At 60.0% G+C, this 22050-nt stretch overlaps 1 protein-coding gene and 1 long non-coding RNA gene across 5 annotated transcripts in view; both read left to right on the top strand.

Moving 5' to 3' along the window:
• The window catches only part of TAFA5 (TAFA chemokine like family member 5), a 171375-nt gene that overhangs the window by 58772 nt on the left and 90553 nt on the right, over window positions 1-22050 (top strand). Inside the window, exon 1 of one of the 4 annotated variants that reach the window (XM_019710880.3) lies at window positions 12530-13603. The exons of the other annotated variants lie outside the window; for them this stretch is intronic. Coding sequence (XP_019566439.1) covers window positions 13453-13603 — 151 coding nt within the window. The 5' untranslated portion in view covers window positions 12530-13452. Of the gene's footprint in view, window positions 1-12529; window positions 13604-22050 lie in introns of those variants that run through there. 4 annotated transcript variants of the gene reach the window in all.
• LOC141568858 (uncharacterized) lies at window positions 15616-18018 on the top strand. The gene is made up of 2 exons (XR_012492092.2): window positions 15616-17418; window positions 17515-18018. It is a non-coding gene; the product is annotated as an uncharacterized LOC141568858 (long non-coding RNA).

Genomic DNA, 22050 nt, shown 5'->3' with positions numbered 1-22050 from the left:
AGGTCCCTCGGCGACCAGCACGGCCCTCAGGCAGAGACCCCTCCCCGGGATGAGCGGGTGACCTGGCCAACCCAGGCCCCTGTGACCCTTTACCAGCCAATCACAGTCTTGCTGTCGCCGCCTCCTATCTCTCTGGCATGACCGAGCTCTGCTCTGCGACACGGCACAGCACACGTGTGACACCAATGACAGAGAATGCCTCACCTGGCCCATTAGCTCTTCTGGCCCGTCAGAGCTACCGGGTAACATGTCGCTGGGGGCTGCTGTCCTAAGGAGGTCACGTAGGTCCGATCGCTCTCTGCTCTGTGGTTCTGGGGGACGTTTCTATGGGCCAGGGGCCCGGCATCCACTGTTGGTGCTCAGTATCCTTCCTGCTTAAGGACAGACACACACGGCCATGACAGACACACACGGCCGTGACAGACAGGACCACAAAACCAAAGCCTTCCCCCACAACCTGCAGGATCTCCTCACCGTGACACCTCGTCCTGCTGCATGACGCTGAGGTCCTCCAGTGCTGTGTGGACAGAGGCCAATCGGGCTGAGTGTCCCAGGTGGGAAGCAGGGGTGTGGCCCCCACCACAGATAATGGATGGAAAATGCACCCAAACACTGGGGGCCGCGTCTCGCTGGCAAGGCCTCCATCCTGGGCGGGCGCCTCGCAGTGGGGGAGGCACTTAGCATCCGTCTCCTTGCTTAGGACTCAGTCACTGCAGGTCCTTCAGTGTGGGGGACAGTTGACTTTTGTTATTACTGAGGTGGCAATTGCAACACTGAGACCCAGCAACCCCATGAGAAAGTTCCCAATGCCAGGTGGTAACCAACCACTTTCACAAACAGTGCTCCCCCACGTTTTAAAAATCAATAAGCCATTTCGGATGTTCCGGCTGGGGTGTCGACCTCAGTTAGAAGCTGGTGCTCTGCGTTCTCACTGTGACCGCTCACACGCTCTGCAAAGGTGACACGTGATCAAAGCCGTTTCTGTGTGTTTCCCGAGGGTCTGCAGGATGGGGGTTCGGCTGATGGCCCCCGGGAGTCCTGCCTTGGCCCGGGCTCTGGGGCTCTGGGACTCAGTCTCCTCTTCTCAGGAATGAGTGAGTCACCGCCTTAGGGCCAGATGCTGGCACCAGGACATGCTGACTAAACGTCAGCTGCCACAGTCACTATTACTAACATTCCAAAGCCTCACTCTCCCTGTCCTTTTCTAAAACGTGGGGTGGGTGGGATGCAAGGAGCTTCCCCAGGGTGGCCTGTGATGCAGAGGGGACAGCCTGGCTCCGCATGCAGGGCTGGCATCTCATCTGGGGAGGGCCAGCTGGACACTGGACAGGGACTCCCGGGAACCATCACAGCTCCCAAGGTCTACGGGGCCCCCATTCCTGTTCCCCTCACAGTGCCATTCTGGACTGACAGGTGATCTCTGGTTAGCAGGGGCTGGTCTGGGGGTGAGGGCAAGGCAGGGCCCAGGGGTTGGGGCCAAGAGCAGTGGGGCGGCATCCTGATTGTGGCCTGGTCGTTGTCCACTGTCCATGTGCACGGCAGCCCACTGGGGACTTGGGGGAGGTGTGGCCATGGGCCGTGGTGAGGGGTGTGCCTCTGTCGCTGAGCTTTGAAGAAGCAGGGTGAGGGTTGGGGGGCCGGCTCCCAGGACCTCCGCTTCCTCCAGTGACTGGCGAGCACCTGATGGCCAGGAAGTCATGTCAGAGGAAGGTTCTGGCTTGGTTCATGCCTAAAATAACCGTCATCACATCAGAACAGCAGCCCAGGGGTGGGGACCCCATCCTGCACCTCTGCAGCCTCGGGGAATCCTCTTGGTGGAGGCCTTGTGAGGAAGATGGGAAACTGAGGCTGGGGAGCTGTGAGTTGCATCCTCAGCCACAAACGGGTTAGACGCAGAATGCACTCACGAGGCAACCTGCTTGCTGCCTCTGCCCCACTGCCTCCTAGCGGCTGGAGTGGGAAGACCCCTGGAGGTTGGCGCCTGGGTTGGCAGAGTGGGGAGGACCAAGGACCACAGGCTCTGGGGGCTGGAGCTTCCCTGGGGAACACCCGCTGTGCTCAGACACAGCTGGAAGGCAGACTGAGCCCCAGGATGGGCATGTGGGCTCAGGTGTGGGGCAGGCCCAGGACACACACGAGGACACGCTCTCGTGGCCCAGTTCCGGGAATGCGGCACAGGGGTGGCACGCCTGGGGTGCTGGCTGCAGGGGACGGGCGGTGGCTCTGCCAGGTGTGGGTAGAAGAGCAGGAACACAGATGTCCCATATCTGGCCCTCAGGCTGAATAAAGAGACTAAGTTCCTTATGACAACAGCAGCCTGGGAAACCTCTAGCATTGGGCACACAAGCTTCCGGGCTCAGCAACATTTGAAGAAATGTTTAAAAGGCAGAGACCGCCAGCCTTTGTCCACCACCAGCTCTGCCGACTCAAGCGCCGTGCTCTGGCTGCACAGAATCAGGCCTCGGTCCCTCAGAGGGACACCTTCTGGCGTCTGCACACAGGCCGAGTTATTCTAGCTGACCTGAAAGTGCTCTGCCCACTGTAGACCTCTGTCTTGCCATCCTCTCAGCCCTGTGCTCAGCTCTCAGGAGCCCTGTGCTGGCCCCAGTCACAGCTCTGCCCCCCTGGGGCTGGGATGGCCCGGGAGCAGTGTCCATCTCTTCCAGGTACAGGCTTGGGAGAGCCGCTGGGGGTAGTGTTCCCTCCAGAATGCTCCTTGTCTGGACCAGAGCCAGACCCTGGTAGGGGATGGATAGATGGATGGATGGATGGATGGATGGATGGATGGATGGATGACGGGTAGATGGATGATGGATAGGTAGATAGATGGACAAACAGATGGATGGGTGGATGTCCAGATGGATACTGGCTGGGTGAAAAGATGGAGGGGGCTCGGAGGACATTATAAGCTCTTCAGGGGGTCGCAAGCACCGTCCAGGCAGAGCCAGCCCTAACCCAGCCCCTTCTTGTGCGGCTGTGGGCAGGTTTCTGAGCTCCCTGAGCCTCAGTGCCCTCAGCAGTAAGTGGAGAACCTGTCCCTCAGTGCGGGCTAACGGGGACAGTGGCCACAGCAGGGCCTCAGCTATGACTGTGATGTCCGGGCACATTCGCAGGGTCCGGACCTGCAGCAGCCCTGGTCCAGCGCTGGCTTTGGTGCTCACCTGGGTGGTGTGGGGCTCTGGCGTGATGACACTGCGTCCAGTTCCCTCCTCCTCATCTGCTGCACAGTAGCTGGTCCTGTGGACCCGCACACATCACCCTTCCCTGGAGGGAAGGGTCACACTTTCCCAAGTGTCGCCACACAGACACTGCCCTGAGTCTGTGTTCAGGCTGCTAGGGGATGCGTTCTGAGGGGCGGGGGAGGCACCTTTAATTTGATTCCATTTCCTCAAACATACTTGAAGAGGAAATAACTTTTTAAACGAAAAGAAAATCTCAGTGTGTGTTCTGGGAGGGGCAGGCGGAGCCCTGCTTTGGGTGGAGGCAGTGAACCGGCCACGTGCCCCCACCTGAGGCCCATGGAGGGCTTGAGTCGGCTTCAGGGACGCAGGCCCCATGGTTCCCTCCCAGGCTCCTCAGGAGACAATCAGGAGACAATCCACACTTGGAGCCAAGAGGATATGTTAAGTTCAACTAAAGTGTGAGCTAATGTGTGCAGAGAAAGATAAGGATTTTAAAAGGGAGAGCAAGATAACAGTGGTCAGTGTCTGGAGCTGTGTAGCTGTGCAGACTGCTGGGCAGGCGCTGGCCAGCAGGGTGCGCTGTGGCCTGGGAGGGGGGGGCGGGGGGAGGGGGAGGACAGTACCTGCCCCTCCAGGAAGCCCCTGCTCCTTCCTCCCTCCACTCACCAGGGCTCACCCGTGTGTCTCATCCTCTGAGCATCTCCTCGGCACCCCGCACAGCCAGGCCTCAGCGTGCAAAGCCCTGCTCTCGGGGTCCCAGGCCACCGCTGCAGAATGGGTGTCACAGGATGACCGTTTGGCATTGGATTCCTGGCTGAGCAACCCCAGGGGTTTGGTGTGTGAATTAAGTGGCCCATGCGTCCCAGAGCTGGAGAGAGACTGGAGAGGGGATGAGGGCCCATCACAGGGAGACATGAGTGTCAGCTGGTGGATGATGAGAAGGTGAATGCTGCTGAGATCATAGCCTCTGTTCTCGGGGGCACCTACAGGGACCCCCTTCACCGCCTCTGGTCACGTTCAGCTGTGGGAAGTGGTGAGTACTCCCCCTCCTGCCTGGGGGTGGGGGGCACTGTGGATCCTGAAGCCCCAGTCAGCTTGGGAGGAGGGGCAGGGCTGGGGTGGGCAGCCCCGCCTGCCCCCTAACTGGTGGTGGCTCTTGCACAGGCAGCCCCACTCTCACAGGCTCCGTCTTCTCTGCAATAGGGATGGTGCTGTGGGGGGAATAAAAGACGCTGCTGGGTGTGAGTAAGGGAGCTTAGCGCTGCCCTGGGACATGGCGGGACTCAGGGCGGTCACAGGTACAGGGGGCCAGGCATCGGGAAACGTGCATGTGTGGCCAGGCTCAGTGGACGCAGACTTTTGCTTCAGAGGAGTGAGGGGACATGTGGCCCTGGAAGTTTCTGGCAACGACAGGGCCCGGCCTGTCTCCGATGTTTGAAGTGATGTCTCTGGGTGGTGGGGGGCCTGCAGTGGCCAGAGGGGGACAAGGGTGAGGCCAGTGAGGCCCTGCCCTGGGCACAAAATCTGGGGCGTGCCCAGACACTCAATCATCAAGATGAGTACGATTTTAATGCAATAGTTAGAAAATTATGCTGGTAAAGTGACGCTGGGCGTGCCTGTGTTTGTAAATAAGTGTGATTGTGAGACACTGAGGTGACGAGGTCCAGCCTGAGCCAGCTCTGCTCTCAGTGTCCCCACTGGGCCACGCAGGCTCACATACACCTCTGGCATCGGCACACGCATGAACCAGGGCTGTCCCACGGGCTGCAGCACAGCCCAGGCGCCCCCGATATGGCGTCAGTGGGGCCTTGTTTCCCCACCTTTGGGCACATGTAGGGGCAGGGTCAGCCTGGGGAGGGTGGCCCACATGCACGGTTCTGATGTGAAGACTCGTGTTTCCTTGGTAAGCGGCCTCACTCTGTCCACGGGGTTCAATGAAGGCAGAAGTCCCACGGCGTATGTAGAGCAAGTATTTAACCCCAGCTCTTCAGAAATAGTTAATTTAGAGCGAACTTCTGGCTTCCTAAAGGTCAACCCAGCTGGGAAGACGTCTTCAGATCTTGGAACAAAATTGAAAATAAAGGAGCTGGACGCCACCCCCTCCCACTCCCAGAAGCCCCTCTGTTGGCGGCCATCCTGGGGGCCCCAACTGCTTGCCAGGAGCCATCCCGCCTTGGAGGCAGGGCCGTGTTGTCCCCATTTTAGAGGCAGGAAAACAATCTCAAGGGGCTCAAGCTCAGCCCAGCTCACAGAAGAGGGGGAGGAGGCCCCAGCCCTCAGGAACCAGCTGCTGAGCTGCCCTGGTCACCACTAAGCCACCTGCCCCAGACCCACGGACACTGCCACCACACTAGCAGGAGGTCCTGGACTGAGGGGGCTGTGGGACGTGTCACACGCTGTTTAAAATGAAGAGTCTGGGGCTGGGTTATGTGGTGCCAGGTATTGTATGCCCCGCAACACATGGAGGTGTCCACAGTCTCTGAGAGAGGACCCCCAGCCTTTCCCAGGCCAAAAGCAGAGAATGGATGGCTGCAGGCCATCTGCCGTGTGTGGCCGCGTGTCTGTGTGTGTGTCCTAATCGGCAGGGGTGCTGCTTGAGGATTTAGTTTACTGGTGTTGACAGACCTGTCCTGGAGCCTGGAAGCTTTAGGACTGCGCCCGGTCCCCTGGGGAAATGTCTTTCCTTTGAAATGATCTGCCTGCGAGTGAATTTCAGACGTGGCACCACACAGACGACCCCACGTGCACAGAAGCATACACACTCAGACACACTACACACAGGCACACACCACACATGTACATGTGCACACATGTACACAGGAACAACACGTGTGTGTGCCCTCACACGACATGTGTGTCAGCACGTGTATACCCACACACACGTCCAGGAGCTAGCACCCTCAGGACCGTCTTCTGTTTCCTCCCCGTTTTCATGAGGGTGGCTCATGTTTACACGGCCTTTGATGGATGTCACATGTGTCCCCCTCTGTTACATGTATTAGGTGCCCTCCTGTCACACATGTATCCCCTTCTGTCTAGGTGTTATGTATCATCTGCCATGTATTTACATGCGCTCATCATATGTTAAATGTTGCATGTGCCCGACACATATATTCATGTGCTCTTGTCATGTGTCCATCACACAGGAGGCCAGTGCCTTGAGTACATATGTTACATGTGCCCAGTTAAATGTCACATAATTATCATATGCATGGCACATGTGCCTGGTCACAGGTGCTCCATGTGTCCCATCACGTGCTGTGTGCCCTGTCATGTCCCACATGTGCTGTCATGTGTTACATGCCCTGCCACGTGTGTACCCTGCCATACATGCCCATTTCACTCATGTCACATGTAGCTCTGCACCCACACTGCCCATTGCACAGAAGCCACCGGATGCTGAGCAGCTGTGACGCACGCACCTCCTCCCTGGTCCCCTGTCACTCCCTCACCCTGTGCCTGAGGTCAAAGCACCGCCCGCCCCTGTGGCCAGGCTCCTGGGTGGTGCTTCCAGGCTCCCGCAGCCCCACACCGGGCACGTGTTTCCTTTCTGCACTCAGCCCAACCCCCCGTGCTGAGTTCAGGTGTTCCGCGGTCCTCAGCACATTTGCCCGGCACAGCGGCGGTGGTCCGAGCCACTGAGCTCCTCCATGTCACAGCCAGGGGCACCGCGAAGGGGTCTGTTCAGAGCAGGGTCTGCGGGGGAGCAGCCTGGGGGTTCAGGGCAGTGAAGGGCCCCTGGACTCTTGGAGGCTGGAGCACACCTGTGTGTCCTGGAACCTGGATGATGTATCGTGTGCACAGGTGTGTGTGCGTGTGCACAGGTGTGTGTGCTGGCACGGCAGTCAGCAGGTAGGCTGGGCCTTGGGGCCGAATTTGATACTGTGGCTATTGAAAGGAACACGGGAGATGCTCCCTGTACAGAGGTTCTGGCCGCTGCCGTCCCCGGCCAGGGATCTGCTTGTTTGCAGGAAGACCAGACAAGTCGGATGCACTCAGTCATGACCCTGGGACTCCGTCACCGGACAGGCCCAGGCAGGGCGCATGTGCTCGGTCCGCCCCAGGCTTCTCCAACCTACATTTCAAGCTCAGCCTCTGCCCCCCGCCCACAGGGGAGCCTCACCCCAGACGAGACTACATCTCCCCCCACCCAGGGGAGTCCTGCACCCATCGGGCATTGCCCACCATGCCCGGCCACTTCCTGCCATGCTGGGGCTGGGCACGTGTCCTTTCCTCATTGACTTGCTGCATGGGACACCCCGCTGTGGTCTCCCCCCCGGGCCACTGCAGACCACCTTCTCTCCTTATCACCCTGGCTTATGTCCGGGGGCACCTACCAGGCTCACCCCCAAGCCCCTTCTTGTCTGCTGACATTCTCCCCACTCCCCCCAGGAGGCTCTGCTGGTGCCTCAGCCTCCAAACCATCCCCCGGTGGCCCCTGCCTGGCCAATCTCCGCTCTCAGCTCACAGCCCAGCTGCCCACTCCCATCTCCCCCTGGATCCTAGTCTGCCAAGAGGCTGGTCTGAAACCAAACACCGCACCCCATCACCTGGCCCAGCAGCCGCTTCTCGCACGTGTCCCCCCACATCCAGGCCTTCCGCAGACCTCGCAGGAACTGGCTTAAACCACTGCCCACATCTGACCACTCTAGCCTCTCCCCACTACTTCCTCCGTCCTCTATTACTGGTGGCCCAAGCGTCCTCCCTAGTGACCTGAAAGTCTGTTCTCCTCGGCCCAGCCCTCCAGCCCTGGGCACGAGTCTGAAGCTCAGCTCTGTCTCCCAGGCTCAGGCCCTGCCTGTTCCTTGCGTTCAGTAGTTATTCTGCAACAAGAACGGGGCCTGGTCTCATAAGTGACATCCAAATGCATGCTCATCCCCCAGCACACAGTGGTGGTCACTTCCACCCGTGTCCTCACAGCCCTTGTTTTGAACCAGGTGAGGGTGAGGGGGCCTGTTCCCCAGGACACTGCCCTCGTCTCCTCCCGGGACCCAGGAAGCGGCAGAGTCCCCCCGCCCCCCATGCTCTGGGCCTTCCCCGGTGTCTCTGGGCCCTCAGAGACCCCCGTGTCCTGATCCCCAGCTCTTCTCCCAGGTGGCTTCCTGCACCTGAGGCCTCCATGAGGTCCAGGCTTCTTGTCGGGCAGGCTCACCTGCAAATTGTTCCTCTCCGTGACTCCCGGACTCAAGGCTTCTGCTCCTTAAACCTCATGCTAAGTCCCTACCTGCTGCACCTGCCCCATCTTCCTCCCTCCCAAGTGCCACACGGAGTCTCCACCTAGTGGACGACTTCCCTGTCAGTCAAAGCCGAAACCCCGCCCCTCTACTGCCATGGCCTTGGTTGTTGGCACGTGGGCTCACACCTGTGTACAAATGGCTGTGCTGTCTTTATATGTATGTATGTCTATGCCCCTTCCTCATTCTCTTCAACTGGTGAAAACTTCCATTACATGGATTGAACGTACTTTACATTATTTTTACGATGACTAGGTTTCCTCAAATCCCCAAACATTATATGACTCATGTTGGAAAATTCATAACAAATGAAAGATCCAAATGAAGGCAAGGTTTTGCCTCCCTCTCCCCACACCCGACTCCTTCCCCAGCGACAAAGCTGGGAACAGGGTACTTTCCCCATTCTGGGCCTTACACCATCATTCTTATTTGTTTGCTTGTTTGTTTGTTTTCCCTCGCGTGATGCCTTTCCGTGCATGCTTAAACTTTTCTCCTGACCCATCACCTCTGGTCAGCACTTCATTACACCCCTTTGGAGGGCTGGGAAAGCAGGAAGCCTCTCTGCCGGAACATTCCACCTTCCTTTTTTCATACGTTTGAAAAATAATTGAGGCTTAAGGATTTGTATTTCCCTTTCTACTAGAAATATTTCGTGAGCTGTGTCGACATGTTAACTTCAAAACTCGAGAAGCACTACGTGGCAGTTACAGTACGACTCCATATCTGTTGTTTGCCACAGATACCAGACTGGTGACCGTGACTATAGAGAAAGAGATGGAAGTTTATTGTGGAGTTTCTGTCAGTTGAAGGAGATTCTGCCCAGTCGGGGGCCTAATGTGTCTGCACGCATGTTCTTTACAGCGTTTCACTCGAAAGCATCAGAGGTGCTAAGTTCTCCTCTACCTCATAGGCCCACGTCCGCCTGACTTCTTGATACCCCTTCTCTGCTGCAGTGTCACCGAGGTCAGCTTTGCATGGAGGGTGTGTGACTAGTAAGCAAATGGACTGCCTTTTGGGTAAAGTTTACAGACAGTAGACGCAGGTGTGACACTCTAGATGCTCTGTCTTTCCCCATCAGAACTTGAAGACCCTGCCCCCGTATCTCCTAGGAGCCAGTGTTGCTGATGAAAAGTCCAGCGTCCGTTTCTTTCTGACTTCACAGGACATACCTTATTTGTGGTGTGTGTTCCTTTTCTTCTGCCAGCTTTTAACAGTTTCCTGCGTTATTTGGGTCAAGGTCTGTCTGTTAGATCTACTCACAGTACGGCAGACCCTATAACCGGAAGACATGCATGTGTTCGTTTATTTGGCTGTTTCCCCAGCTTTGTCGCCTTTCATTTTCTCCTTTGGGATTTCTAATAAACGAAAGCTTGACGCTCGTGTTTCAACTTTTATCTACCTTTCCCTCTCTTTCCCTCTGCTTTTCACTCTGAGAATCACCTCTGACTTCATTTTCCACGGCCTGGGTTTCAGTCACTCCCATTGTGCCTGTCAGTCTGTCCCCTGTAACTTAAAATTGGTTAGTTAATTTCCAAGAGTTTTTTTCTTTTTTCTTTTCCTCTTGTTTTGTTTTTCTTTATAGTAGCCTGATTTTCTTTTCCTGGTGCTGTATTCTCTCAAAGTTCTGTGTGAATGATGCAATTTAGGATTATTATTTTACTTTTCCCTGAATCGTTTCTGATTTCTGCCCCCTGAAGGTCATGTGTACAGTCCCTATGTCCCAGGCCTGCCTCCTTTCCCACCGCTGCCTTTCCGCAAACAGGCCTCCAGGTCCTCTGTATAGGAGTAAACACTGAGGTGACGACAGTAAGGGGTCCGTGTGGGTCACCTCCGCCCTGTGTGCCGACGGTAGGTCCTCTGGGAACGGGAAGGGTTTGCGGACAGATGGGCCTCCTGGAGGTGGTGATGGAGGCAGTGAGCAAGCTGCCACATCGGGCATGTCACTCCTAGGGGGGGGTGTCCTTCTCACTCCCTGGCCTGTTAGCTGTGGAAGGCCACACACCTCCACTCTGTCTCTGGCTCTCTCTTAGAGCAGGGCTCCCAGCCTGTCCTGTGCGATCTGGTGGAACCCTTCCCGGATGGAAATACAAATATAAGAGATGGCTATGGCTAAGAAAACCAGTTATATCGAAAGGCACTTTCATCAAATGTTGAAAATCTTTTTTGATAAGGTAATGTTTGCTTCTTTATCAAAATCTCACATAAAAATGTCTTGTGGCGGGACAATGGTCACCTGAAGTAAGGGGGACGTGATATTCTGAGAAGTCCACAAGAGCTGTGATGGGACACGGAGGTTCCTGTAACTTGTTTCTGACACGGCCACGGTTAAACCTAAACCACTGTGTTCACTGCCCAATTGCAGTAATTTCAGTTAGAGACACATAAACAAAAGGCACGTTTCCTGTGCACTGGGGGCCCCTGTGCTGTGTACTGCTGACTCTTGTGGGTGCCTGCCACAGGGCTCCCCACTTTCCACCCGCCACACCTTCTAAGGGTCCATACCATGTACATTTACTAGTAGAGGGTCCCGGTGCCCCGAGGAGGATGCTCTGGCCCCCAACGGGCAGCACAACGGCCTCCCGCCCACTTGGGGAAGTAAATCCGCCCATGCCTCCCTCTGCGAACTTTCTTCTCTTCAATTCTCTTTACAGAAGTAACTCCCAAATAGTTATTTTCTGAAAGTTCCAGTGGTGAACTGGATATTTAGAATATTTAGAATATTTTCCAATTTTCAAAATTTCAAATAACATGCACTTGGGACATGGCGATGTCAGAGGTGGGCTTTGTTTCCTGAGTGCGGTCCTTTTGGGGTCCTGGATGGACGTGTGTGACAAGCGCCCCCGGGGCCCTTCAGACAGGAGTGGAGAGCTCTGCTGTGACCTTGGCAGAGGTCAGGCTCTGTGGACCAGGTAGGACGTCTCCCTGTCTGGTCACTGCAGGTGAGACTTTTCCTGGAAAAGGCCTCTGGGCTGACAGCAGAGGAACAGGGTAAGGCGCTTACAGGAAACAGGGTTTTGAGAAGGGACCGTCCGAGGGAGCTCCTTGTTTGACCCGGCTAAGGCCAGGGCCACGTCTCCAGGACAGTGCTTGGCCCTGGTATTCTTGTCTCAGACTACTTCCCAGGGTGAGGGGTGGGGGTGAGGGGGGAGTTCGGGGCATGACGCAGCCGCAGTGTGGAATGGCTTCTCAACCTCCAAGAAGGGGCTGGGCACAGCAGCATCAGGCCAGGCAGACAGTGGCACGCCTGACACTGGTCGTGGCCTGCCCTTTGTTGTTGGATTTGGTGCCAGTGTCCATGCTTATGCAGGCCTCAGTTACCCCAGATGTACCCTGAGGGGTTTGACCTGTGTGTCCTCTAAGAGCCCTTCCAGGTCAGGCCTCTGCCCTTCCTGGCACATAAATATCTGTGCAGGAAGCAAACAGCCGCAGTGTGAGCTTGTGCTGTGCTGTCCAGGCCTGCCTCACACTCAGGAGGACGCTCTGCAGGGCACCCTGTCACCCCCCACACCCCACACAGGTCGGGGCACAGGTTCAGGAAGAGGCTCCAGCCCTCAACCCCTGTTGGAAACTCCTTGCTGGGCATTTGAAATTGAGTTTGAAATTCAGCTCAGGCACAAACTGCCTTGAGGCCTAGGACAGTGCTCCCAGGGGCTCTGGGCAGGACATAGACTTGGCTGCTGGGGGTGGGGGGGCGGCGGGGGTGGGGGGGTGGAGTGCTTAGAGAGGGGATTGGGCCCTTCCGAAGGCAAGGCGGAGGGAGGCCCAGGCAAGAGGCAAGCGGTGCAGGCTGTTTATCTGGAGCAGTCCCTGGGCATGTACTGTGCTCCCACTGGCTCTGTGCCGGCTGGTCTGCAGGATGTCACACACTGGGGCCGGGAGGTGGTATGTGTGTTTCCTGGAAGAGGTGCCGTTTTTTTTCAGGAGCCACCTCGGGTCGGCCAGGGACAGTGGCGATGCCTGAGCCGCGTTCCCCGTCCCTCCAGGGGCCCTGGGGTTCGAGGGGCCTGGGCGCATGCGAGGTCTCCGGAGCCCCGCTCCGCCCCCCCCCCCCCGTACGGCCGGCTCTGCAGTGAGGCCCCTGCGCACCTAGGTGGAGCCCGACCCGCGGTTTTCGGCTGGACCGGCCCCGCCTGACCCGCCGGCGCGCCAGGCGGGGGCGCTGCAGGGCGGCGGGGGTCCCCCGGGTCCCCTCCGCGGCCCAGTGCGCATCGGCGGGCCGGGCAGAGCGCAGACGGCGGCAGGCACGGGCCGGAGTCCGAGTGCCGGGCGGGCCTGGCCTCCGTTCTCCTCCCGCCGCCTCACCAGGAGCGGCTAAGCCGAGCGAGCGGCGGGCGAGCGTCCTCCGGCCAGAGCAGCGGCGTCCCGCGGGCGGCCAGGCGCGCAGTGTCGCCGGCCCCACCTGTCGGCGCGGCCGCCCCGCCACCGGCAGCGCCAGCAGCGCGGGCACCGCGGGAGCACCGACTCGGGCCTCGTCCGGCTGCAGCGGCGGAGGCGCGGGCTCCGGGGAGCGCGGAGGCCGGCACCGTCCGGGGGGGACCGGCCCGCCAGCCCCGGGCCGCGCGGGCACCGGTGGCGGCGATGGTGCGGCAGCCCAGCGCCGTGCGCGCGGCCCCGGCCCTCCGCGGAGGTGGCGGTGGCGCGGCGGCCCCCTGAGCCCCGGGCCGGAGCTGCGCGGGCGGCAGGCGGGAGGACCCCCACGCCGGGGCCGTTGCGCAGTCCGCGGGCCGCCGTCCGGGCCCTGCTGGCCGCGCGGCTCCGGGGGCGGCAGCGGGGCTGATCCATGGGGCCGCGGCAGCCACCCCCCCGCGCCCGGGCCCCCGGCGCCCCGCAGCCCGCGATGGTGGCCGAGTGGCCGGAGCGGCGGCCGCCGCGGCCCGAGACTTCCTGCTAGCCTCCCCGCCCCCTCCCGCCCCTCCCCGCGCCCCCCGCTCCCCTCCCCCTGCCCAAAAAGACGCGGATCGCCGCCCGGAGTGGCGCCTCCAGTCGCGGCGGATGGAGGGCGCGAGCGGGCGGCCTCGGCACCCGGCGGGGCGCTGATGCGGCGCCTGGACCTTCGCTGCGCGACTTCGGGGGCGTCGCCGGGTGGGCACTCCGCGATGCAGCTCCTGAAGGCGCTCTGGGCACTCGCAGGGGCTGCGCTCTGCTGCTTCCTCGTCCTGGTGATGCACGCGCAGTTCTTGAAAGAAGGTAATTGTCCTCGCGCTCCGCCCAGGCTCGCGGAGCGCCACTGCGGGGCTGCAGCGGCCGGTGGCGATGGCCTCGGTGCCTCTCGCACCGCCGGGGACTCCGGGCCCACGCCGAGGCCGCGCTGCCAGTCGCCTGCCCTGCACGGCCGACTGGTGGCGGCGCCCGCCCGCTCTCCGCGGGCCCTCGGTAGATGGCACCAGCGCTCCACGCTGGCGGGCCGGGCCGGGTTGGAGCCCGGGCGGGGAGGGGCCTGCGCGCTTGCACCCTGCTCCCCACGCCGCCTCTCGGACCTAGTCAGGGGACAGGGGCTGGAGAGCAGGGACTTGGCCCCCCACTCCCCTCCCAGTGCCTGCAAGAGCCCAGGGATTCCATTCTTGGGACTTGGTGGAGGCATGCACGTTAGTGGGACTCTGGCAGCTGGAGGGGTCTCTGGGAAAGGGGTCTCTGGCACCACAGGCCAGGACAGGGACACTGGGTGCTGTGACCCCTGGGCACTTGGGCTCTCCTGGAAACTTTGTGGCCCCTGAAGGCTGGGCTCTGCTGGATTGTGCCCTGTGCACCCAGAGCTCAGCCTGGCTGGCCCTTGCAGATGGCTGGCCGGGCACTGGTGGCCCACAGTCCCACCCACTGCCCATGGCTGGGGCGCCCTTGACCCCAGGTACCCTGCCACCAGCGCTACCTCGTGCCCTCTGGCACAGGAGGGAGCTGGTGGCTGTGTAATGCAGGCAGGTCCTCATTAGTGCTGGGTCCCTGCAAAGGAAGGTTTGTAACATGCAGCTGCTTCCCTTCTAATTAATGAGCTGCTGGCTTCCCGAAGCAGGTAGGAGTGGGAGGCCAGCTCCAGGCCTGGTCCTTTCTGTCCTGGTGTCCACTTCCCTCTCTTGATTTTGGGTCCAAGCCCTGAAGGGACAGGCGGATATCCCGGGGGTTTGCTGCAGGCCTGGCCTGCTCGTGAGGGCTGCTGAGGCCTTCGTGAAGTCGGGGACAGCCCTCTCCACGACGGGCTTACAGACTGGCTCCGGGATTGGGTGGGTCGGTGTGGGTTGGTGGTGCCCCGGGGCTGACACCCAGGGCTGTTCTCAGCTGTGTCGTCTGCCAGGGGAGCCGGGACCCACCCACTGGGCAGGGGGACCCTGTGCAGCTGGGCCTGGTTTTGGTCACAAGTTCCTTACCCTTCCCACGACCTTTCTTTTTCAGGACGTTTGTTTTGAAAACAGCACGTGTGCTAAAGTTTCAGTGCTTCTCTCTAAGGTCCACCGTGCCGGGCCTGTGGGGATTTTCTGCCGTGAGGGGAACTGTCCCTGGTTTTAAAGTTGTGATTTAGGAAGAAAGTAAAGCTCTGGTAGCTGCCTTTCCGCTTGCCGGTGGGCACCGACCAGTCGGTTCCGGTGTCTTCTGCGAGCACTGCCGTCCTCAGCTGCAAGTCCTAAGGACGGTGTGTTTTGGTCAAGAAGAAGAGTGTCTGTCTTTCGGATTTGAAAATGGCAGGTGTGGCAGGTCAACATGTAAGAGAATGGCCGTGCTCGCAGAGTGGAGCGTTTTTGTGGATGGGTTATGGAGAGCTCTTCTCAGTAACCACGGCGTTTACCGTGAAGTGCCGTGTCAGTGTTCTGGGGGGCAGTGTGCGAATAGGCAGGGGGGGCGTGGGGCCTGGAGCGGTGTGCGCTCGCTCCGAGGGAAGGCTGGTGTCTTTCAGGCGGCATCCAGGGGGAGCCCAGCGTCTCCCCGCACAGCCTCTAGGGTCCTGGGGAGCCCTGTGTGTTCATCTGGAATGCTGGCGTTTTCTCCGTGGGGTTGGGAACCCTCAACCCCGTCTCTGACAGGTCAGGACTGCAGCGGCAGTCTGTCCTCTCTGAGACGCCCCTTTTGGCCCCTAGGGGTCAGGAGGCCGAGGCAGGCCTTGGGGAGGGTGGGGGGCGACCCTGGTTCCCGGGGCAGGGAAGGGGCACACAGGGCTGCTCCTGCCTGGGGCTGCAGGCTTCAGTCCACTTTCTTCCAGCAGCGAGCTGGCCAGCGGGAGGGAGGGGGGCAGGGGACGGGGCGGGCGTGCAGACAATTGTGACTTGTTGTCTGTGGGTGAGTGGGAAAGAGCTGTTTAAATCGCCATTTCCGTGAATCTGGTTTTTTTCCGGGGTGAAGAATGGGGATCACAGGGAGCCGTTTCTCCGTACTTCGCCTTTTGTGTGGAGAAACAGGTCACCCTGTGGCTAATCTGTCCCCCTCTGGCCAGTCTGTCTTCCAGTGTTTGCGAAGATGAATAGGGCGGTGAACCGGGAGAGAGGTGCTTTGTGGTCCCTAATTACAGCCCTGGCTGGTGCAGCCTTTGTAAGAATGGTCCGGCCGCTGTGTGTCAGGCCTGGCCCAGGTGGCCGGGGGCCAGGGCGAAGCCCCCGGGCATGGCCACCGGAGGAGTGGGGTGGGGACCCCCCGGGGCCTGGGCAACACCTGCCCCTGCTTGCCCCCTGGGACATGCCAATCCTCCTCTGGCAAGCCAGGGCCTGCATCTTTTGCAGTGAATGCAAGTGTTGTGTGTTTGTCAGCTACAGTCTAAGCAGAAGGGGTGAGGGGTGTCTTGGGAATGTGATTTAAGATCCAGCAGCGTAAGTAAGGAGTGGAGCGCTTGTGAGCAGAGGACAGAGGGAAGCCATTCTCTCATGTCCTGAACTGTATTTGCTCGCAGACACGGAGCTAAGGAAATAGCTGGAATGATAAAATGTTTTCCACCTCCCTCTTCCCAAACACTATAGCACTGTGCAGACCCAGGCCTTTACTCTTGTGCTTAGTGCACCGGGAAGAATGAAGAAGTACAACAGGGAAGCAGGGACATGTGGACACTGACGCTTCGTCGGGCCAGGCCGCTTGGGAGGCGAGGTTTTGGGGTTTGGGACCAACAGCGGCAGGAGCAGACCCTGGGCGTCCTGGGCCAGCCCTCCCCTCGGGGTGAAGGGGAGCTCCCGTGACTTTTCCTGCAGATGTGGGTTGGAGCTTTCAGTCTCTAAATGCTCGGGTGGCAGGGGAGTGTGGGAGCTGGGCCAGCAGGTGAGCACTGTCGGGGGGGCAGCATGTGCATCCGGCCGCCATGCGGGGGACCCGGCCTGCCTTCCAGACGTGCTCTCTGAATTGTCCTGTGGCCCTCAGGGCTGACTGTCCATTGAGTAAACAGGATTCAACTTTCATTTATTTTGTCAGCTGGTTATTCTGGCAGCGAAGTGGAATTCTGCGAACCTGTGACTGGGGGGGGGGGGCATGCTGTACCCCTTGAGGTCCCCTGAATGGCCGTCTGTGATAACGCCGTGGTTCTGTGCACTGATCGTTAATGGCTGTCGGTGTCACAAGATAAGCAGCTGACACAGAGCGTTCACATGCCAGTTCTGTCCGTCAGTTTATTTAAAGAAATGGGGAGAGAACTCAGGGCTGACACAGCAGCGCTCTCGGCATCAGGAATGTTGGTTGAATGCCGACAAGCACCCCAGTTCAAACCTGGGTGCGCGTCCCAGCGGGGTCAGCAGGGCAGAGCCTGCAGGTGCGGGGACCCACGTGAGGCTGTGGGAGTGGTGCTTGGGCCCCAGGCTGCGCCTGCCCCATTCTCAGCATCTGTGACTTCAGAAGAGTGGGGGACCGGATGCTTGGCAGGTGGCCGAGGGTTCAGGAGGCCGCGGTCCACACGCTCGGCCCTGTTGCCCCGACAGCCCCACGGAGACCTCACCCGGGCTTGCGGGGCCCCTGGCCTGTTCAGGTGCCCCAGTCTCCAGGCTTCCTGCAGAGGGGCCACACCACATGCCCCCAGCCCCCCAGCAGGCTCTTTCAGAGGCCAGGTATATATGAATGGATGCGGGGAGAGGTGGAATTGAAAAGGCGTTAAAAATAACCCACTCCTTTGTCATCATTTACTATCGTTTCTTTTGTGACAGAATCTAAATAAATCCCACAGGAACCGTAATGGGAACCTCGTCACTGAGTGTCTGACAGCTGTAGAAGTTAAAACATAGAAGGACTGGTAACGGAGGTGACCTTTCAGACGTGACATGGCTCACCACAGCCTGCATGGCGGGTGTCCCGAGGAACTCAGAGAGGCCCGGTGGCCTGCCTGGGCCCCCACACGGGGCCGACTGAGGGCTGGCTGCCCACCGGCGTCGCAGGGAACTCACCCATCTGCCACCTGGCTTCTGTCCCGAAAATGGCGTTTGAGAGCCGTGCAGGGGACAGTCTGAGCACCCCGTTCACGGGTCGGCACATCATGGTGTTGGCCCTCCTCTGGCAGCAGGAGTAGAGGGCACAGTAGGGGGCACGTCCCGTCCTCTGGCAGTGCCACTGTGTCTGGGGAAGGCGGGGGCTCGGTGTGTCCCTACAGTGCTCCACTGCTGACACTGTGTACACGTGTGTATGTGGTGCTTTTGATTAAACACGCACGTGTGTTTCTGTGGTGATACGTCAAGGGCTCAGGCATGGGAACTACAGTCAGTCCATGGTGAGCTTGACTGCAAATGCACTGCGCTGGGGAGCAGAGGGTCGGGTGACGGTGTGCTGGGGGCATCCCTGCACCCATAGCTACATGTGGTGCACACGTTTAAGTGCGTGCACGGGGGGAGGCGTGTTAGAGCACGAGCTTTTGTGAGTATATGTCAAACGTGTGTGTGTGCGTGTGGCTGGAACACATGGCTGCTGTTCACACCGAGGTCGGTGTCCGGACGTGGGGCTGCTTTGGGAGGGACCTTCATGAGCCCACAGCCTCGTCCTGCTGCAGGGTGACCAGCTGTCCCTCCTGGGAATTCTTCCTTTAATCCCGACTCCATTTGTCACTGGCCTGGCTGCTCTGGGGGAAGTAGCCCATCTGTGTCCCCCACACACGCATGCACACAGGACCTCACAGACATGTGCACACACACATACACACGCACACGCACGCACACGCACCTGTGTGCCTGCAGCATCTCAGCCTGGAGGATGCAGGCCGGGGTAGAGGTCCCCACGTCCACTGCCCGCCCTGGCCTCAGTACCCCGTACAGACTCCCTGCAGGGTGAGGATTCTCTGGAAGCTTCCACACACCTGCAGTGGGTGGGTCCTGGCCTGTGGAAGGTACGTGTTCACAGAGGAAGCACATGAGGCCCTGCAAGGTCACAGAGGGCCTTGCGCTGACACACGGGCTCGTGTTTTTTCTTTTTCCTCTGTGTGTGGGTCCTAAGGCAGGACCTCAGCATGGGGGTCGCCCAGGCTCTTTGCACACCCACCTTCCCCCACATCCCAGGCCCATGGATCAGGCGGTTTGTGTAGATGGCCTCTTCGATTAGGCAGCCAGCTTGCTGTGATACGGGCAAGTCACTGGGCCACTAGGAACCTCAGTGTCCTCTTCAGCAGGATGGAAAGGATAATAGAAGCTGAAGCTTAGGGTGGCCATGAGGGTCCCTTGCAGATGGGCCTCTAGCCCCGTGCCAGGCACTTTGTAGCTGTGAGTATTGCTGTCAGGCCGTGCTTGAGCCAGCACACGTGGGCAGGTGAGCTCCTGGTTATGTCGGACAGGTGGTGCGGCTCGCGATCGCGGAGTGCGCTCAGGGTGCAAAGGGGCAGACGCCCAGCCCAGACTCGCTGACCTGAACAGGATGTTAACTGATCTCTTCAGATGTAGCTGCCTCCAGGTGCTGAAACCATGGTGTCTGGATCCACCCCACTCCCGACCCCCTGAGATCTGGCTACTTTTTCCAGCTGACTCTCAGCCGGGTGGGGTGGGAGCGGGGTGCTCAGCTGTAGCCGCCAGCAGTCCCTGCAACGCTGAGTCCTGGACCCAGGGAGCCCAAGGGGAAGGGCAGGGCCCTCTTGCCTCCCTCCCTCTCTCCCTCCCTCCCTCCCTCCCTCCCTCCCTCCCTACTCCCTCCCTCCCTCCCTCCCTCCCTCCTCCCCCCTCCCTCCCCCCCTCCCTCCCCCCTCCCTCCCTCCCCCCTCCCTCCCCCCCTCCCTCCCCCCTCCCTCCCTCCCCCCTCCCTCCTCCCCCCTCCCTCCTCCCTCCCTCCCTCCCTCCCTCCCGAGTGCTCTGACTGCAGCCTGGCCCACATCCCTTCCCTCTCTGGCGGGACTCACAGGCCCTCCAGAACATCTCTGCAGAGAGGGGCTTCCCATAAGGAAAGGGACCCCCAAGACTAGCAGAAGGGGGAAGGGCGGCCAAGGGTGGGGACAAGTCCAACCCATGCAGAGTCCTGGAGGAGGTGGCCAGAAAAAAGCCTGAAGCAGGTATGGGTGGCCGGGGCTCTCCAGGTGCGTGGAGGCCCTGGAGAGTCAGGTGCAGGTTAGCTGGACTCTAGCTGCTACCCCTGGCCATGACCTAGTCACGGAGTGCTGGGGGACAGTGCCAGCATGAGAGCAGCACATACTGTTGACGAGGGTGCAGGCAGGGGGCGGTTAACAGGCTGCCGGCCACAGCTGGGCCCCAAGGGGCCCGGGAGCGGAAGGACGTCCCTCGGCAGTGACCTGGTGAAAAATTCAAGAGGCAGCTCTCACCTTCCAGGTGCCAGGCTTGTCTTGGCTACTCCTGTGTGGAGAGGGCCTGACAAAGGTCCGCAGGTGGGGAGCAGGGAGGGCGTGTCTCCAGGAGGCCTGGCTTCTGCCGGTCCACACTGCCGGTCTACACTGCCGGTCTACACTGCCGGTCTACACTGCTGGTCCACACTGCGGTCTACACTGCCTGCCCGCACTGCCTACCTGCCGGGCGGAGCAGTACTGGCTGCTCAGGGTGGGTGCGTGGCTTAGTTTCCCGTCCTGTGTAGTCTTTGACTGCCCTGCCCAGTCCACCCGCTATGCTCAGCTGGGTCACCTTGACAGCCCACGGCAAGCACGTGGCCCCTTTGTACAAACACAGTTTTGCAGGAGGCAGAGGGAGTGTCACCCCACACACCTGGCCCCTCACGGTCTTCCTGGAGAGGTCGGTGGGCACCGCCCCGACCACCTGAAAACCCTTTTTCAGCTCTGAAGTCCCATGTGACGTTGGAGATAGTGGGTCATAGCTGCAGGACGCTGCCCGGGGGTGACCCCAAGGGGCATCATGGCTGAGTCTCCAGCCTGCTCTCAACTACTTGACTTCATGTCACCTGGACTGTGGCGCATGGTCCACCCACCTGGGGCTGGTGGCGGGAGCATTTCACTTGTTAGCAGTGACGTGTGTGTCTGTTCCTTCTGCCTGGTGGCGTGTGCGGGTCAGTTTTCATTCTTTGCGTCTAATTCTCCTTAGCAGGCAGGACTGGCTCTGCCTGGTGAGACGCCGTGTCCATGGGGGCTCTCCTCCCACGAGACGTGGTGTGCCCTGTCGTGTACGGGACATGGGTGGTGCCCGTGGCTGTCAGATGCCGTGGGCACACTGGTTCCAGCAGCACGAGAGTCCATCGCAAACCTGGCTCCCCTTTCTGGCCTCCCCAGTGGGCAGGGGCCCCAGACTGGTGGTTCTCGCCCCCCTTGCAGCCCCTGTTTGTGGCAGAAGGAATACCGCTCTGTAGTGAAAAGTTGCGTCCTGGCGATGCCCAGCCACTCGGGGGTGGGCCACAGGTGGACATTTGGGACAACAGCCCACGCACGTAGGCAGGCGCTGGAGGCCTTCACTTCCACTGTTTGTCTGGACTCCTGGTCAATGGACGGGGCTTTCAGGGGCCCGGGGGGTCCCCGGTCTGCTGGCTCCTGGGCCGTGTAGGGGCCCCTGGGCCACCGGCTCCCTGGCGAGGGGTGGTGGTGCTGGCGGCACCCCCTCTGCCGCTCTCACACCCCCACCCGCCACCCCGCACACTCCAGGCGGAACCCACTTGTCCTTTCCTTCCCCTTTTGCCTGGAAACACATCCCGGCTTTGTCGGGTCTTACGAGCTCAGAGCATCACATGTGGAGCCCGTGGGGGGTCCTGGGGCGGAGTGGGCCTGGTGGGGTGACCACGGATGGCTCTCACCTGTCACCTCCTGTCACCTCGTCCACCCTGCGAGGAGGCTGTGGTTGTTTCACCACTTTACCATTGAGGAGACTCAAGGACAAAGTGCAGGGTCTGGGCCAAGGCCCCAGGGCCAGGAACCTGAAGATGGGGCGTCAGTGCCGTGCGCCTCGCACCCTGCCACAGCTTGCTTCTGTATGGGGCCCCAGCTGCATGCGCTAGAAAGCCAAGCCCAGGTCGTGGGTGTCCCGGCAGGAAGGGGGCCCATCGGAGGTCTCAGGCTGGGCAGATGCCATCCTCAATGTTGGCCGTGTTAGACTTAGGGTGACACCACAGGGACTCAGCTGTGACCTGTGGGTGCCAGTGGCTGGTTCCGAGCCCTGGTCTCCTGGAGTGACGGTGGTGTTTTGCTGAGAACCTGGTCTGGACGTGCTGATGGTGGGTCCCTCTGCCTGCCCGCCTGCCTCTAAGGCCCAGCTCGGGCAGCGCTGGGGTTCCAGAAGGCCCCAGGTTCCAGTGACTGTGCCGTCCTTGGAGCCTGCAGGACAGCC

This window comes from Rhinolophus sinicus, chromosome 1, assembly GCF_057876585.1.
Source record: "Rhinolophus sinicus isolate RSI-liver-muscle chromosome 1, RSI-T2T, whole genome shotgun sequence".
Classification (NCBI taxonomy): domain Eukaryota; kingdom Metazoa; phylum Chordata; class Mammalia; order Chiroptera; family Rhinolophidae; genus Rhinolophus; species Rhinolophus sinicus.
The sequence above is the reverse complement of the archived record's forward strand: the minus strand, read 5'-3'. Positions and strand labels throughout refer to the sequence as shown.